This window comes from Protopterus annectens, chromosome 7.part0 (genome assembly GCF_019279795.1).
Source record: "Protopterus annectens isolate FY-2018-M chromosome 7.part0, PAN1.0, whole genome shotgun sequence".
In the NCBI taxonomy this organism is placed as follows: Eukaryota; Metazoa; Chordata; order Ceratodontiformes; family Protopteridae; genus Protopterus; species Protopterus annectens.
This window is the reverse complement of record NC_056739.1, coordinates 566,926,346-566,944,093: the sequence shown is the minus strand read 5'-3', so window position 1 is coordinate 566,944,093 and position 17,748 is coordinate 566,926,346. Positions and strand designations below refer to the sequence as shown.

At 39.4% G+C, this 17,748-nt stretch overlaps 1 protein-coding gene across 2 annotated transcripts in view; it reads left to right on the top strand.

Annotated features, from left to right (window-relative positions):
• Positions 1-147: 147 nt before the first annotated feature.
• LOC122806595 (zinc finger CCCH domain-containing protein 11A-like) overlaps positions 148-17,748 on the top strand; it is a 36,304-nt gene continuing 18,703 nt past the window's right edge. The window contains exons 1-4 of one of the 2 annotated variants that reach the window (XM_044077147.1): positions 152-348; positions 1,123-1,206; positions 4,656-4,775; positions 14,404-14,617. In XM_044077147.1, the coding sequence (XP_043933082.1) occupies positions 331-348; positions 1,123-1,206; positions 4,656-4,775; positions 14,404-14,617 (436 nt within the window). In that variant the 5' untranslated portion in view covers positions 152-330. Of the gene's footprint in view, positions 349-1,122; positions 1,207-4,655; positions 4,776-14,403; positions 14,618-17,748 lie in introns of both variants that reach the window. The other variant, XM_044077149.1, reaches the window with a different exon arrangement.

Sequence of the window (17,748 nt, the reverse complement as noted above, 5' to 3'; positions counted from 1 at the left end):
TGTGTCATTTCAGTTCCAGGTGCTTGTATAAAATACAAGGAGCTTGTGATTTAGGATGTGATCAACATTAATCAATGTGACCGAGATCACCTGGAGGCTGGAGCCAGTATTTACACCCCCCTGGTGGCTGGCTGTGTGTATAAAAGTTAATATTTTGTGTTAGTGTGATGTCGGCTATGGCTTTTTAAATTATTCTATATGAGGTAATTACCAGAGTAAAAGCGGTGTTGGTATCTTTAATACTGAGTTTTTACGATTTGATCACTTATTTTGCAATAATATTTTTTCTTTTTGCCAAGTGTCGTACTGTTACATTTATGAATAAAGAGAATGTCATTAATGCTGCAGGTATGTATTTTGTGTAGAATGTCTTTAGCATTCTTTAGTGAAATTATTTTATCCAGTTTGCATCTCTTTGTTTTATTGTCCGGTGCCCATTCATGAGCATCTGAGAAAAAATTTCAAAAAGTGGCATCAGTGGTATCCCTTATCGGGATGGTCCACTAACTTCTCATTCTGATTTGTAGAATCTTGTTTAACCGACAATCATGCCTTTGAAGTAATGCATTTAATGATACTGAAAGCATTTAATTTAGAGAATTATGGGGAATGGACCATACAACCATGTGAGAGAATTAAATGTTTAAAGGTGTGCGTAAGTGATATGGCTGACCAAAAAGCGCCTTTGTTGCATTTTTTTCAATGCTGTCTGAGATAGAATGTAGACCTGAAAAAGCTGAAGGATGCGTTTATTTTACATTTAATTTTCAACTATCTGAGATGTAGTGTAAAAATTATGGACCACAGTTAAGGAGCGATAGGGGTAGTTTCTCCATCTGAATTTGAGTCCAGATTAGGAAGTATGTGTTGGATGGGAGAGGTAGTTGATTTGAGTGTTGCAGTAGTTTGGGGACAGCAGCTATGTTAGTACCTAAAGGATTTCTGTCTAAAAACTTTTTTGCCCACATGATCCATGTTTAAATTTTGCCAAATTGAATGCATTTGCTTTTCTTAATGGACTAGATGGAATGATTTTATGTAGTTTGTTTTAAGCCAAAATGCCATATACTATGTATAATTTTTGGCCACATTTTGTTGTCCCCCCCCCCCCCCCTAATTCAGAGTTCACACATTCTAAGAAGGCTGTCTACCATGCCCAATAAGTTAGTTGACTGCAGCTTTTATTTCAACAGTATCTGCACCAAGGTAAGTTCTTGTCAACCTACGTTATCACTTTTTTATACAGTATTTGCCTGTTTTGCAACTGTCTACTTGGCTGTATAAAGGGTATAAAAGTAGTTCTGGTATGTGAAATGCTAAGCGAGTTGATTGAACTGTGTGTAAATTAAAGTTCAGGAGTATGGTAAGTTCTGTCATCAAATACTGAGGCTTATATTTTCATAAACTGTAGTGCATGGCTGCTACAAACTTGTTTTACTGCTTTCAGGTGATGTGACTCCTATTGTTCATCATCCATGCAGTTGTAATGGTTCTGCATAGCCTTTTCATTGGTATTCTTTTATTCATTTGTTCTTTTCCAGGTGTCATGGCCAAAGATGCCGTCATGATGCAGTTTTGCTTTTGGGTCTAGCGTATTCTTTGACCATAATATTTATCTTTTTCACTGCTTTCCTTCCAGTGACATAGGCATTAGCCTGATGTATCTGGAGATTTATTTATTTTTTGTTGCTTGGCTTAGTCAAAGTAGGTATGAGTGGCCCAAGCTGTGGTAGTCGTATTGACTAGTGGGTGTGTTGGCCAGAGCATGTAGGAACCTCCCATACTCTACATGCTGTGGGATCTTTACATCCCAATTGACAACTCAGACATGATACTTTAAAGGCTTGGCCAAATTTAGCACATTGAGAGTGTAGTGCACCCTTATGGTAGATTGCAGTATCTGCAAGTATCCGTACTGGCAAATGAAGCTCCTTGTGTAGGAACAGAACTTCTTAACTGTTGAGCTTCCTTTTGTTTTAATGACTTCTTTTGACTTGTATTAATACTTAACAAATATTTACGGTTGTGGCCCTTTTTGTATCGTCCAAAAATAGTTGTTTTTTTTTAAAAAGCTGTAAATATTTTAGCTGATGGCGCACTTTGCCCACTGACTGTCATGTTTTCTTCTGGTAGTGCCTGTGCTGTCTGCTGTGTATGAATTAATAAGTAAGTAGCAGAATTTGGTTATGTGAATTGCCACAGTTTAATTTTTCCAAATGTGTGGGTATTTTACATACCTTGATGAGAATGGATCCTATTCTTAAGTCAGGCTTGAAGCTCATGAAATCAGTATTGTTTTGCTCTTTAACCATGAATGCAGTTCTCAGCACTTGCAGTGCATCCAGAATTGCTACCTCCTGCATATGGGGGTCATGCAAGCATTGGTAGCATATTTATTATTGTACATTTTTATTTTATTAATTTTGTTGCTTCTACTACTATTGTAACTTTGTGTCTTTATTTCACATTGCTAGAGTTGCCACATGTCCCTGTTTAGGCAGTTCTGCAAAAAAAAAAAAAAAATCAAAGCTAGCAAATGTTAAAAAAATTCCCTACTTTGAGCATTTGGAAAGTTGGCACCCCTACACACTGCTACTGTTTTCTGCTTGCAAATCCTGGTGTTTTATGATTTAGTGTTTGTGTTTCTCTTGTATGTATGACACTATAACCACTGGGTGTAGCAAGTTCAGTGATAAATGTTAATTTTTTATTTTTCTTTTACTAGAACTGTTTTTCTTGCATCCCCCCCCCCCCCCTTGTTGGTAGTGGGAGATCCAGTGTGATATAAGCTTCATCACTTTGTGTAAGTGCTGGCGAAAGTGTATTAACCCACCACAGAGTTCGTGCAGGAATGGGCGTGCCCACCGTGATTGACATGCCGGGGGTGGGGATTAACAGCAGCAATGTGCCGTGATTGACACGCAGTGCAAATGTAATGGTATTTAATCATTTAATAAGCACAAACACATGCTAATAATGTTTAACAGGCACTGCATAAAGTGCTTCTATCATATCATCTGTTGTCCAACTTAAATCAAGCATTTCATTTTTTGTGCTACTACTACCACACCAGCCAAAGCTCTGCATGTACCCAATATAAATTCTTTATCCCTGCAGTTTTTGAACTTCACCTACAGTAACTCCTGTAGAGAGAAGAAAAAACCTAATAGATCTTCAGTAACTGCCACTTAAATGTGTCCTTCAGATTTGTAGCTTCTTATTTACAAGACAAAGTTGTACACAAATATTTATTTCAGATAGAACAATTTCTAATTTGCAACGTTAGCAGCAGCTAGGAGACCACCCTCTACCTCGTATAGTCCTTTACTCTCTGGAATTACCTCAAATTTCTATATGGTGTCCTTAAACTAGAAACTGCCTTTACTTCAGCAAACCCTCACTGTTTAACCACCAGTATCCAACCAAACTGCCAGCCATACCCTGTGCTACATGTAAGCTTACCTTTATAATCCCTTGCTTTTCTCCACTGACTGAAGCAGTGGATATCCATTCCGATGCTTGAGCTACTTTATTTGCACAGAATAGCTGTATTTCTGTTAATGACCCCACGTGTACACCAATGCACTTAACATAATTAGGATATACTGTGCCACACCTGTTTAGTACTGCAATTAGACTAGCCCATACGGCCAACCATCCTTAATGATTTTGAGAATAGTCCACTTCAGTATAGCATCTCCTTTTACAGCAATTCTAATTATCCTACCCTGCATTAAATTGCTTTCTATCTAACCTAAGTACAACTACAGCCTGCACTGTCTTCTCCATACCATTATATCACGCTTCTAGATTTTAACATGTACATATTCCCACACAGTAAACAAAAATACTGTTAATGCCGATTAACTTTGCGAAATAAAGAAATTATTTGATTTCACATCAATCGCATCTGCGTTTTTATGTTTCATATACGTATAATGTTTTCAGTATTTTATGTTTAATCCTTTTTTCAGTCTAACTTACCTTGTGTTTTGGTGGCATCTTTCAATCAAACGGTTGGCGGTGCAGTCAAAATGGTCACAGGCGGGTTTTGCTACTGTGCGTCTGGTGGGTTAATACACTTCAATATCACCTAAATGCTTTGTAGTCCATGTTTCCATTGTTTCATAGTTTCATAGGCTAGTACTAGGCTAATTGCCCCTTGTGGGCCATTTTAAGCCTAGACAATTACCCCATGTGAGAATCAAACCCTGCACCTTGTGTTTGGCAGGTAAACACCTTAACCATTATGCCATCCTTCCAGTTCTGTTAACAGAACCTTCATTTGTTGTGGTATATCAGATTTTCTGTTTATTTCCAAGGCAAAAAAAATTTTGGGAAGATGTGCAGAGATTTTGTGAACAGGATAACCTTGTATGAAAAGAAAATGCCTTGAAAAGAAAGACATTTACATACTCAGTTTTTAAGAAACTGTATACATTTAATCTGGAATGGCAATGGTATATTTTGCTTTCTGTGGCTGTAGGAAGCTTTTTCTCTCTGTCTCTCTCTCTCTCTCTCTCAGAAAAACTTGAGCTTTGCTGAAGTGGAGCAGATGTGAGTAGCTTTGCAAAGCAGCAAAATCCCAGTAGTAGTTGTTTGTAGCTGTATTTGGTGCGAAACTGAAATATTATTCCTTTTCCCTTCCACTTCAGGGAGATAGATGTGCCTATCGCCACTGTGAAGTTGCTCGCGAATGTGAAATAGTGTGCACTGAGTGGAACAATGGAAGGTGCACAGATGCAAACTGTCAGTTCAGGCACCCACAGACTGAAGTGAGTACTAGCTTCACTGATTTTGTAGGTCCATTTCTCCAGCCTTTTAGCCTTGCTTGGTTGGAAACATGGCCCTTGTCTAGAATGTCAGTCTTTGGTTTGTGCTGTAACCATTACCAGTAACACCTGCTAGGTAGATAAGAATAAGAGCCTGCTGTACTTTTGTACTCCATGATAAAATTATCTTATTTGCTTCTCCACATGTTTGGTTTGTGTAGCTCAGGGCAGTTTAATGCATGAACTCACTGTTTTGTTAAGTTGTAGCTTTTTTAGCAGCAGTGACTGGAACTTTTGTAGTACTTTGATGTAGATAGTCTGGTTTGCTAACTTTCTTTGTACTTTTAATTGGCCTTGTTTTGTACTTTCTGGTTTGCTGTAACTTTGCACTTTTTCTATTGTGGGGGGGGGGGGTGTCTTCCTCTGTTACTTTTCAGTAAGTACAATAAATATGAATGTCAAGCAACCATTGCAGTCTTCCAGGTGTGAAATATGCCACATGTGCACTTGCATCTGCCAGTTGCACTGTAGCAGTCTTATTTCCTCCTCTTTATTTGCTGGCAACATCCGTGGTGGGGAGTGGAGAGGAGGGCACAATGGACCCAGTGGTGCCTAATGCATATAATATTTCGGCAAACACAGGCTCATTCATGGTCTCAAAACGTTGCCTTTATTTAAAAACGTTTACACCTTCCTTAAGGTACTGCTCATAGGGTGCTATATTTTTGTTTCAATGCAGGTGACTTTACTCCTCTTGGAGGTTATATCAATGCAGGTGATTTTACTCATCTTGGAGGTTATAGTACTGAATTATACTTTCATAGTATGAGAGACGTGTGGAAATGGAGAAGAACCAGGAATTGGTTTTCCTAATAGTAACATTATTCACTTTAGACCACATATTAGATATCGCTAAGAGGAAAACTTATTCCATCCCTAACAAGATGGGAAGTTTTTTTTTTTTTTCCTCTGTATATTCTTATGTATATGTGTTCTTGTATGTCCATCTTGTTGAATGGTATACTTTAAAGAACTGCTAAATTGTATGGCAGATTGTTAGTGGTTTCACAGATTAACCCCCCCCCCCCCACAGTAGAGAGTATGCAAACACGCTGCAGCCAGTGGCTGAATTTGTGTTCCAGTGCTGATACAATGTTGGAACATTTATGGGCTGCTGCACTACTGAGCTGCCATCCCTTGCACAAGATGTTAATCGGGAGATCTTAGTTGTTTGTAGCTTAAGTGGGTGGGTCCTAAGAGTAGGGTTATGTACTACTACAGCTGGAACCAAAGCAGCTGAATTGGAGTGGGGGGGGGGGGGCAGTGCACAAATAGGCCTTCTAAGACATCTTCCACAGAGGGTACTTGCATCTCACCCTAGTGATAATTTTGTAAATTAAGATGCATGTAGTTTATCATTTTTAAGTCTCAGAAACCTAGAAAAGAATATTCTTCAGAACATAAAAAATACCTTGACTGCAACCTAATCCACAGGGCAGTACACAATTTAACTGTAGTACTTGCATGTTTTCCACACAGCACGCCATGTGTGAAATTATGTAGTTCAGACACTGGAAAATAACTGGACTTCACTTTTTCCCAGGTTTGCCAGAACCCACTTTACTGTATCAGAAAGTGGTTCATAGATTTTCTCCATAAGTTAACATCCAGAATAGCTGCGAAGTGATTCCTTTTAACTTTATTAAAACATTTTCTTTTCAGCAAAAAAAAAAAAAAAAAAATACATTGGGGCAGTGACATAGGTGCTGGAAGCATAGAGTGTGGGGGAGGGAGCACCCTCCCACACACACTTTTACCAGAAGTCTGTGGTGTCCTTTTTCTTTAAGAAGTACCTGGCGCATGCTAACGTGGATTTAAACACAAGCACATGCGGAAGTTAAACTACAGATGGTAAGTGCGTGAGATTACTGCCCAAGGGTTATGCTGCCCATGGGTTCTTCAAGGTAAGAAGAGGTAGTTTTTGAAGTTTTTTTTTTTCCGCCCTCCACGGTTAGTCGTGATGTAGAGTTCATGTCATTGCTGCTTGTTTAAGGTCCATGATTTTTATTTTTTTTAACGTCATTGGTGTGTCTTTTCTCATACTTAAAGTACTGCTACTCTGCTTTTAAGTTCCGTGATTGTTTTCAGTACTACTGCTCAGTTTAAGGTCCATGATTCGGGCATACCACTCTAGTCCCCCTGACTTGCAAAATAATTTCCTGTTAACAGTACAATTTAAAGGAGCTTCTCTAATACAATACACATCTGACAGCCTTAAAGAGGAGCAAGACACTTTTGTATACACGAATACTGACAAACCTAATCCTGTTGCAACACTATGCACAAGAATGCATTTACATAACTTTAATGCTGTCATATCCTAGGCCAGACTTGCTGCATTATGCTGCATTGCCCCCCCCCCCCCCCCCCAGCATGAACTTCTCAGTTTCACATCCACAGTATGGCAAACAGGCCTAACACCGCGCATTTGCATTGTGGTGGATTGTCCCTGACCAGTGTTTTAACAATGAATCTGAAAGGCTCTTGTGAAAGTGCCCACTAGCAAAGTTTGGTGTTCCTATCCCATTGCTTGCAATACCATGTTGGGGATACAGAGCAACATGGTGTGTAACTAATGTAATGTCCCTCCCCCAGAGAAAAAAACTTTAATGATTACATTTCTCACTTATTTGTCAGATATTCCCTGTTGATAGTGGCATGCCTGGTCTGGACCTTGCACAACCCAAAAGTGGTGTGTAGTTCTCCCTCAAACTCATGTGAAAGTACTGCCCCTAGGCCTGGCTGTAATTTATGATAAACTGCGATGGGTTTACTGAAATCTGGGGATGTTAACACAAGTTATAAGAATATTGCTTCTTTTCATTTTCCTGACCGTGCAACTCTGATAAAGTAATTTAACCAGATAGTGCTTCTAGGCTAAGTTTGAAAAGAAAAAAAAAGTCCGTATGAATCAGTGCTGTACCCCGAATAACAAATGCAAATAAATGCATAAATAAACCCACATAATGCCCTCACTGAGAGAATCTGACATCCTGTATCTTGGGTAGATGAAGTCCCAAACTTGAGATTTTGTTTTCAGTACTGCTGCTCAACTTGCAAGGTCATTGCTTTGCTGCTCGTTAAATCTTCTTCGTAGGTTGTCTGACTCTCTCTAGTACTTTTTGATGACCATACCTCTCAACTTCCTAGAGCAAGAAATCTGGCCAAAACCATATGTAAAAGTGGGACAAAGGACCAAAAATGGGAACATTTTTTTAAATATTGCTCTTACAGACTTTAAAAAGTTGATAGAGTAACAGATTTTGTATTAGCATGAATTTTCTGAAGGGTTTGAAGTCTGAAAGTCAGATGTCTGTCATTATTTTCTAACTTCAGTCCTTAATGATGTGCCACTAATTTGCCATAAAACCACAATTTTATGAAAAATAGACCAAAAATGAGGCAAAAAAATCTGTACAATTGAGAGGTATGCTCTAAATATTCCCAGAGGTACTAGTCTCTAAATGTCCTATATAGCTAAGTAAGATCTCTCCTATTGGATATCTGTAAGAGACACTGTACAAGATCAGATATTTTTGTCTTTCATAATAACTTAAATTTTCACATATGTGGATGCCCGCTTTCCAGTTTACCCATTCTTGTTTTCTTATACGGTTTGCATATTTCATACTCAAGTTTGGGTCTAATGTAACACATTTTTAATTTCCTAGACTTTATAAATCTTTTTATACAACCTATAGTTCTGTAACTATCATTTAACCGGTTGGTCGATTGTGATTAGAAAAACTAATAGCTGGATCTACCCATATACCCAGGTCCTTAAATGAGTCTACAGTTTCAATCAGATTTCTTATCCTGCGAAGTTGAGTGTGTTGAGTGTCAAGTGGGTTTTACAAGGAGCTCAGAGCTTCAGGGGAAGAGAAGTTTAGTGCTGCTTTAGGCTAAGTTGTTTAGATTGTTGGTAGCACAACAGGTAGTGTACTTGCTTTTGATGCAAAAGGCTGTGGGTTCTACTCCCACAATACACAGATTGCTGATGCTGTACTGTGGGAGTGGATGCTGCAGTCCTATGAATGTTCTCCTTTGGAGGAGTTACCTAGTAACTATGAACCTGTCATCAGTTTGTCATCCATTCCCTACTGCAATATTACTAGCTTACCATTTTTAATGTAACACAGGCAATTTATTCTTAAACGGCAACGGGTACTTTATTTGTAGATGAAATAATGAAATATGAACTTGTTGGCTAGCAGCAACCTCTTCACTAGTTGCAGATCCCTTTTAATGTGTATTTATATGACTTGCTTCTGCAGAGATTTTGCATATTTACTGATGGTAGATTGTAATGACATAAGTTTGAGTGGCATTTTATAGTTGACGTTTTCTGAAATGGGTAGTCATGCAGGTTTGTCCCAAACAATAACTGGTGCCAGAATCATGACTTGAAACCAAACTCCAAAAAAATACATTATCCTATCCTTTGGGGAAGTAATCTATTCCAGGCAACTGCTAAAGTGACAGTGTCCCTGATAACTGACCCAGTTCTTTGGCATTTAGGAACTCGTGTGTACAGTGACTTAACTTTGACCAACACGTACCCAGAGTCATAAAGTCTTTCTATATTGCACAGCTTAAACACATTGTGACTAGATCTATAGAGATGTTATTGTCCCCCTTTACAAAGCCCTCATTAGGTCAGCCATTTTGTATAATGCCTACTTTGGCATGCATCTGTCCAGACCCATGCAACAATTGCAGTACCCAGATATACCTTACTAAAAGAATACAAGTCCTAAAGAATAGGTCTTGCATGGACCACCTCAATGATTTATCACTATACTCTATATCCTACAGAGTGCTTAGAGGTGAAATGTCTGGCATACAAGGGATTCTCTGACCTAATACAGATGGACCTACTGAACATAAAGTCAAATGGCATCAGAAATACTCAGTGCACTTATCTAAACTGAATATTGTGAAAAGATGGATATATATGTCACATAGGCTACCAGTGTTCCAGAACAGTGTATCCAGTCAAGTAAAACAAAGCTCATCCCTGTCCATATTCAAATGCAACTTGGATCTAATGATGGGTAATAGAAATTGTACTCCAGGATTGCACCTCGTGCCACTAATGGATAGAGGCAGTTCCTAAATGCTGCATCCCTTACATGGGTCACCTCAAATTATCGGTGATATGATCACAGTTATTCTCACTAGGGCTAATATACAATTATCAGGCATGGGATAGGTAAGACAATCGGGAAATGTTTATTCAAGCACCAAAAGGGAATTGGCTAAGCTTAAAATGTCATTCAAGTGAACCTATGTTGCGGTAGTAAATAGTTTTAAAAATATTGCCCTTTTTAGATCACTAAGCCCCCCCCACAAGTCTTCAACAGCTTCCAGCACCAATGGGCAGTAACCACTCGGAAGTCTGCTACATAACTAAGCGTCTTAACTGTGTGTGTGACATATATACGTGTATAAAAACATGTAATGTGATGTAATTGGCTCCAGTTTAGCCACTGTCCCTCCCTTAATCAGCCTTTGCTCCCTATTTTCCTTTCCCATCTCACTTCTCAAAATGTCTTACACACCCTCTTGTTCATTACAGATCCTCCTACTTGCCTACATTTCCTGTTCACAGCTCTTCATTTCTCTCCTATCTTGTACTCTGCTACAAATGAGTACCCTTGCCCTTGTTGGACTTTCTTGGAAAACAAATGTAAGTGAACACACCACACAAACATGCACACACACATTGTGTATATATAAACACATATGCTTTTTTTTTCTTTTTCCTCTACATGGCTAGAAAGGGGTCCATAAAGCAGCCCACTTATGAGTCACGAATGTTAAAAGTAACAACCATTTGTAATTGGATATCTGTTGGTGGGCACGTTTAGCTGAGAAGATTTTGTAGAGGTATTTGAGTAGCGAATAGAAAGTGATCAGTCTGTCCTACACTGACCTTTATTCGAAGATTTCAGACTTCTGTCAGTTATGTATTACATTAAAACGTGGTGAAAATAGCACCCCCCCCACGCGCACACATGAATTGGCAGCATGTCTTAAGTAGTCATTCTTTAGGAGATAAAACAAATGGAGTATAGTTGCATAAGCTGTGCAAGACAGGTTTGTAATAATTTTATGACTGGGTTACTGCAGAAGTAAACAGGGAATTTTAAAGATACAGTTGCGTCTAGACTAGTAAGGTATTTTTAAGTTTAAGTAAAAGGTTTATTGGAAACTTTAAATAGTTTTGAAAATAGGTCCTGATTTGGCTTGGCTTTCTGATTGGGGGGGGGGGGACAATTGTTTGAGGCAATGTAGTCAGAAGTAGACAGGCAAGTGGGTTTGACATTATGTATTTAACATGCATGTGTCTTGCATTGCTTTTTTAGTACAGAAAATTAAATTTACTTTCAAACTGGAAGCACACTGACGCCCCAAAACAGCTTTAAAATAACTAGTTAATCTGCATAATTCATAGAATATATTGTATAGCAGAAAAGCAGATTGTTTTAAATGTGTACTCTTTGATTTTTGCATGGGGACTTGCTTTGGGAAGATTCCCATTCTATTTAAAGCCACAGTACTTATCCTGTGTAGGAGTTAGAATAAGTTATGATTCTCTATCAAAAAAATCAGTTTGCACCTCTAATTTGCTTGGTATTGTTTTTTATAGATCAAAGCATCTGTAGCTTTTTAGCATTATCCCTTTAGCTGTAGAATTTAGAAATGGTTGGTAGCTGTTTTGGATAACCTGTTTTCCAGGGTGCCTTGCACTGATCAGTCCAACCCTTTGTAAGCCTTTAATGTTTTTATGAGTGGTATCTTGGTATTGGGTGAATGCATATTAAATATAGTTCATGATGTGGAAAACATCAAGTGAAGAGGAGGACTTCACTGTGTTTATGCCCTGTTTAACCACTTAAGCAGTTGTATAGAATTGGCTGTTCCTGACCTGATTTAAAACCAGGTCTTTCCAAAAAAACAAGCCATCTTGGTGGACTTCTAGTATAAACAGGCTGCACAACAAAAGAAATAAACTAATGTCCAATAGTGAGAAGGAACTGGCTCAGCAGAGGAAGAAATCCCGGTCTAGTGTAAACAACTGTAGATCTTGTGAAGTCCTCCATAGCTAATTTATGAAGCAAAAATGGTGGTCTTAGCTAAGGATAATCCCCAAGGCATTATTTAACTGTCTAAAATATATAAAAGTGACTACTCCGCTATATGCCGAAGTACTTATGGATGGCACCACATGTACTTAACTGGAGGTAATTGCCAGCCTGCTAGCTGATAGATCTGGAGCAAACGTCACCCCCCCATTGAGGGTAAATCATGCCTGCTAAACCTGGTTGACTTCTAGAAAGTCACCAAAGCCCTGGGCTACGGAAAGACCTTGCATACTACCTACATTGACCTAGACAAGGCATTTGACCCAACCGCCCACTTGGGTATTGCAGATAAACTCTCCCAATTGGGAGTTAACCCCTGTGTCACTAGATGGGTAGCCAATTGGCTCACCCTTTACTCTATGAAATTTCTCAGCTGTCCAGGCAAACACGGATGGATGGTGGCTGACCATGTTCGTTGACTATTGCAAATTGGGTGTAATCATAGGGTACCCCAACTATATTCATATACTGCAGAAAGGTTAATGCAGATAAATAATTGATGCCAAAGCCACAGATTAAGGCTAAATACAAAACAATGCATTGTTCCCTTTGGGAAAGCGGACATCCCTGCTAATTACATTATGGACAGCACCCTCCCCAAAGTGTAGACCCGGTGGTACATGATCTGGGTACTCTAGTTGATGGCAATCTGTACTTTGACCGGAAATCCTATGTGGCACATCTCGGCATGACAACCATATCTAAGGATGTTATTCCATTATGCTCTTCCCTCATTAGACCAGTAAATGAGTACAATGCACCCTTTTGCATGAGCCTTGCCAAACACCTGCAATAGCTGGAGAGACCACAGGTTTCTCACCAAGAAAATACAGGGTACACAAGTCCTACACAGACTGAAAGCCCTGTTACTGTATTCTGTCCCCTACAGGCTACTAAGGGGTGACCTGTGCCTGGCTTACAAGGCAGTCTCTGACCTGGCCATGATGGAACTGCTACAAATTCATTGATCGAATTGCAAGAGTATCACTTGCTCCAGGGATCTTAACCTAGCTTCTGACATGAACAGAGAGAGAGATATCTACCACCAGAGACTGCCACTTCTCTAGAACAAGTCTCCAGTTCATGTGAAACAAAGCCCCTACCTGACCCTCTTTAGACGCAACCTAGATCAGTGGATGGGCAACTGCAAATTCACTCCTGAGGTGGCAGCCAAGTCGCTCATGAATAGAGATTAATTACCATAGACTCTTGCCTCTGAACTTTTCTCACCTAACCACTGACAATTGGGGCAACTCGGAATAAATATGACTAGGTTTCCTAGGGCCGTTAGCCTAGTAACCTCCTCATGAATCTACAACTTCCAATTTAAGTGTAGTATTGCAGTTTAGGATTGACAGTCGAAGACTAGGATTATATTAAGATGTGGAACTTGCTTTTTCTGTCTGAATTCTGGTAAACCCTTATTTGTAGTAGCTTATCAATTTTAGATTGGGTCTCATTTTGATTTCTCTGTCTTAGCAATTTTACTCAGTTTACAGTGTCTAGCTTGGACATTTTATCTAGAAGGGCGTGTATTACTCTGAGTGTGATCTTTTGGCTGTAATAAATGTAAGGAGGGAGGAAAGATTTGGAAGAATTTGAGGGTTATACTATAAATTACAGTACGGTGGAAACAAGGTTTTTATTGAGTGAGTGTTTCAGTATAGCTTTTGGCTTTTAAGATTGAAACGATGCAAACTGTAGTCTTGGGATATGTGGGTGTGACCATTATGTAGATACTAGATTGCATGCGTCAGTGACATGGACTTTTCAGACTATTAAATGTAGGCATGTGTATGCACTCACACATTTGTGCTGGTCTTTAAGCATTTTTGGCTTGTGGGTGGCAGTCTTCCACTGTCTCCATTTTAATTGGGGGAAATGTAGAGGATAATGCATTTCCATTTAATGTCTGTTCATACTTGATGCCATGAGTAGCAGATTGAGTGCATAGCTGCACATGCCGATGGGATAAGGATCCTTTTAAGGATAGAAAATCTCCTGCTGTACTAAAAGCATTAAGTGACTTCTACAGAAGTGTTGCTCAATAGGTTGGTATAATTGCCAATGTGTTCATGAATAGCAGCAATACCCTAAGGTTGCTGACCGTACAGATTATCATTTTCATTCTGAGTGTAAACGTCCACACAATGTTAGGTTTTCATCTGCTCTTGGAACACTAGTCCTTTTCTGAACAAACCACTAATCCTGTTAGAGGTTTTCTAACTGAAATGCAGTGATTGTTATGGAGCACTGTGTGAGCGAATCATTCATTCCTTCGGATGCTTAAAATGTTGCCTGCATTAGTTATCATTGGACTTTTGACACTTGATCACGTAGTCTGACTGCATTATTGTATAGAAACATTTGCTGGAGAGTGAATTTTCATAGTCTTCTTTTTATTTATTTATTTATTTTTTAAGGATAAAAGAAGCCGAATTCAATGCTTTTATGAAGAGCAGCCTGGTGGCTGCTGTCAGCTCAGTTGTCCTTACTACCATAAGAAGCCACGACTAGAACGGAAGCACATTCAGTGCATTTGGGACACAAAGCCTACTGGGTGCCAAAATATCAATTGTGCATTTCTTCATCGAAGGCCACGTTTCATTGGTGGTGCTTGTCTGCCTCCAAGTTTGGGTGAGTATTTTAATCTTTTGTCTTGCAAATTTACAACAAATATTTTCATCATTTTGTTACCACTCAATCCTTTGTTCTTCCAAATACTTATAATGGTTGGTTATGCTTGAAGTTTGTTTACTAGGTTGTCTGAGGTCTTCAAGTTTTGTTCCTGTTTTTTGTCAAGCATTTAGTTCAGCCTGAGCACTTTCTCTTCCAGTTCCCAGAAAGACTGGAATTATCAAGGGCATGGTGCACAAGAGGTGTCGTGCAGTCTATTTGCCTGCAACCTGTCCTTTATAGCCTTATTATTACTATCGTCATAATAGCCTGTGATCACATTAGTAAGTTCGTAGGTGTGTACTAGGCTAATGTCCCTGGAGCCTTTACAAGCCTAGCCCATAGAAGTTCCCTGGCATCATGCTGCCCGACGTTACAGTGCCTTAGTGCCACTATCAAGTAGAGCCACTGGAGTGATCCCAGGGTGACCTTTCCATTTCCCATCCACTCCTCAAGATCCTTTTTGAAGAGGGTCAGTGAGGTGCTCTGCTTTTCATGTATGTGAAGTCTGTTCCAGAGCATGGGCAGTCTCTGGGTTATGAACCTGTCCGTCCAGCTTGTTCTGTTGATTGTGGTAATGAGGTTGAGGTCTCTGGAACATGTGGTGCCGAGGGATTGGGATTTCTTTAGATGTAGCATTTCTAACAGAGCTAGGTCAGACATGGCTTTGTAAGTCAAGCGGAAAATGCCTCTTGGGAGACAATATGAGACTGAGAATAGCTGGAGTTTTTTTGAGTTTGTCCGTGTAGGACATGTGTTAAAGGCCTAGGATCCTCTTCATGAGGTAATTGTGGCCTTTCCACTCTTGCACGCGTCTAGTGTGAAGTACATGCCAAATGGGGCATTATACTCTGGCCTAATGAGAAGAGGGGAGAGATGACCTCTTCCTGTATGCAAAACCCATGGTAATGAGATGTGCCACATAGAATGACTTTCTGACCACAGTGGCAATGTGGTGGTCGAAGGAGAGGTTGCTGTCAACCTATGTCCCCAGATCTCTTATAAACCCATTCAGTGTTCAGTGGGCTCCTATCGATGTGGTAATTAGTGGAACTGAGTTTTTCCCAAAGGAGATGACACTTTTTTTGGCATTAAGCTTAAGGCCATGGTTTCAACACCAGTCATTGGTCTCAGTGAGTCCTTTCTGTAGGATGTCTACATCACTTGGAGTTAATAATGGTTCCCAGCTTGAAGTAGTCTGTGAACTTGGTCAGCCAGAGTCCCTCCATGTTGGCCTGGACTTCTGAGAAGTAGATGCCAAATAAGAGAGGACCCAGGACCGATCCATGTGGGGCTCCACTCGTGACTGGTTGTCAGTCTGACTTGAGTGCGCTACTTTCACACTGTGGGTTCTATCTGTGAGTCAAGTTTGCAACCCACCTAGTGATATAGGGGTTGATGCCTAGTTTGGTTTGTCAATAATTCCTGAGTGAGTAATGTTATTGAAGTAGGCTGTATGAACTGCCTTGTCCTCATCCACAGCTCTGGCGACTGACTCGGTCAACCTGGTTGAGCAGGCATGATCTACCTTTCATAGAACCAAACTGAGTGAGATCTAGAGTTTGGAGTTTCCCTATATCCTTGTTAATTAGGTCCATGATGATGGGCTCCATAGCCTTGCATTTCAGACTCATCGGACTAATGGAGTGATAATTTGCAGGGTCTGTAGTTGCTCCCCTTTGAGAGGGATGACTAGCAGTGCACCATTCGGTAGGGACAAAGCCTGAGGTGACGCTGTGATTAAACAGGGCATACAGATGTGGTACCAGTTCACTTTGTAGCTCATGTAGGACACAACCAGGGATATTGTCAGTCCCCATGGAAGCTGTTTTCTTGGCCGTGGACAATGCAGCTCTAATCTGTGCTGCAGTAATGCTGAGTGCCTGGCATATTCCGCTGGTATTGTGATTGGTCCTTTAGGTTTTTATAACTTGCCCAGTTCAGAAGAGCCGGTTCAATAGAGAGCATTCTGTGCCCTGACCTTATGCGCTGTCCTATACACAGTCCGAGTATGTTGCAAGATTTTAGTCTTCATCTTTTGTATTGAAGCTGGTGTGTAACCTTCTCTTTATGATTTGTTACATTTTGTCGTTTTGCACTTTTTATGTTTAACGTTTTAGAGAAGTAGAATTTCACATGCAGCACATATATCAGTGCAGCAACATCTTTGAATTTCAGAATATCACTTGACATTTTTATTAGAAGGTCTGATTTAACATTGCACAATCTCCTGACCCTGCTTTGGTTCCCTTTCCTTGTCCTGTGCTTAATGTCTGCTTGTGCTCCATTGTCATTTTTGCTTACTACTCAATCCACGCCATTATCCTTCTATGACTCTCATTTTTTCCCTCACACAATCTTCACCCTTTCTACAACTGTCCAAACAAGCCTTACATTTTCTATTGCGTTACAGATTTGTAACGTTTTATACTTCTGCTAAAGAGCAGCAGTTTGTATTTAAAATAAAACCGATGACCAAGAAGGCAAAACAGTAAAGCACAGAACGGTGCTTGCAAAGCAAAATGAAGTTTAATGAAAACAAAGCACACAACTACATTAGCATCACACAATACGTTTTCATTTCTCTTACTTCCTCAGATGTGGGCTGATACATTACAAAATCCTTTTATACTGTGAGCTCTCCTAATTAACCAATCAATGTTCCAAGGTGTCCATAAAAATATAGTACAAACAATTATATAGATAAACATACAACTAACTGTTTGAAATTGAAGGATAAGGGTGTATAACTACTTATTGCAATGAATCTAATGTAAATATAGATCTGAATATAAGAAAAATTAAATGGGGAACCATGATGCAGAGATGTATTGAAGTACTATATGGAGAATTTAAACCATTCCATCTAGCAAGAAAATAAGAAATCTCAGCTTGTCCAAAGAAGCACCTAACAATTTAATATATGTTAAAATCAAATTTTATTGTAATATACATGTTAAAATTCTAATATTGAATAACAATAAAATTGATTTCATAAAACGTTTTAAACCAGTAGAACACATTTTTAAAAAAAAAAAAAAAAAATTTTTAAAAACAGGTTTGAGAAGATTGTGTAGCCATCTGCTACAACT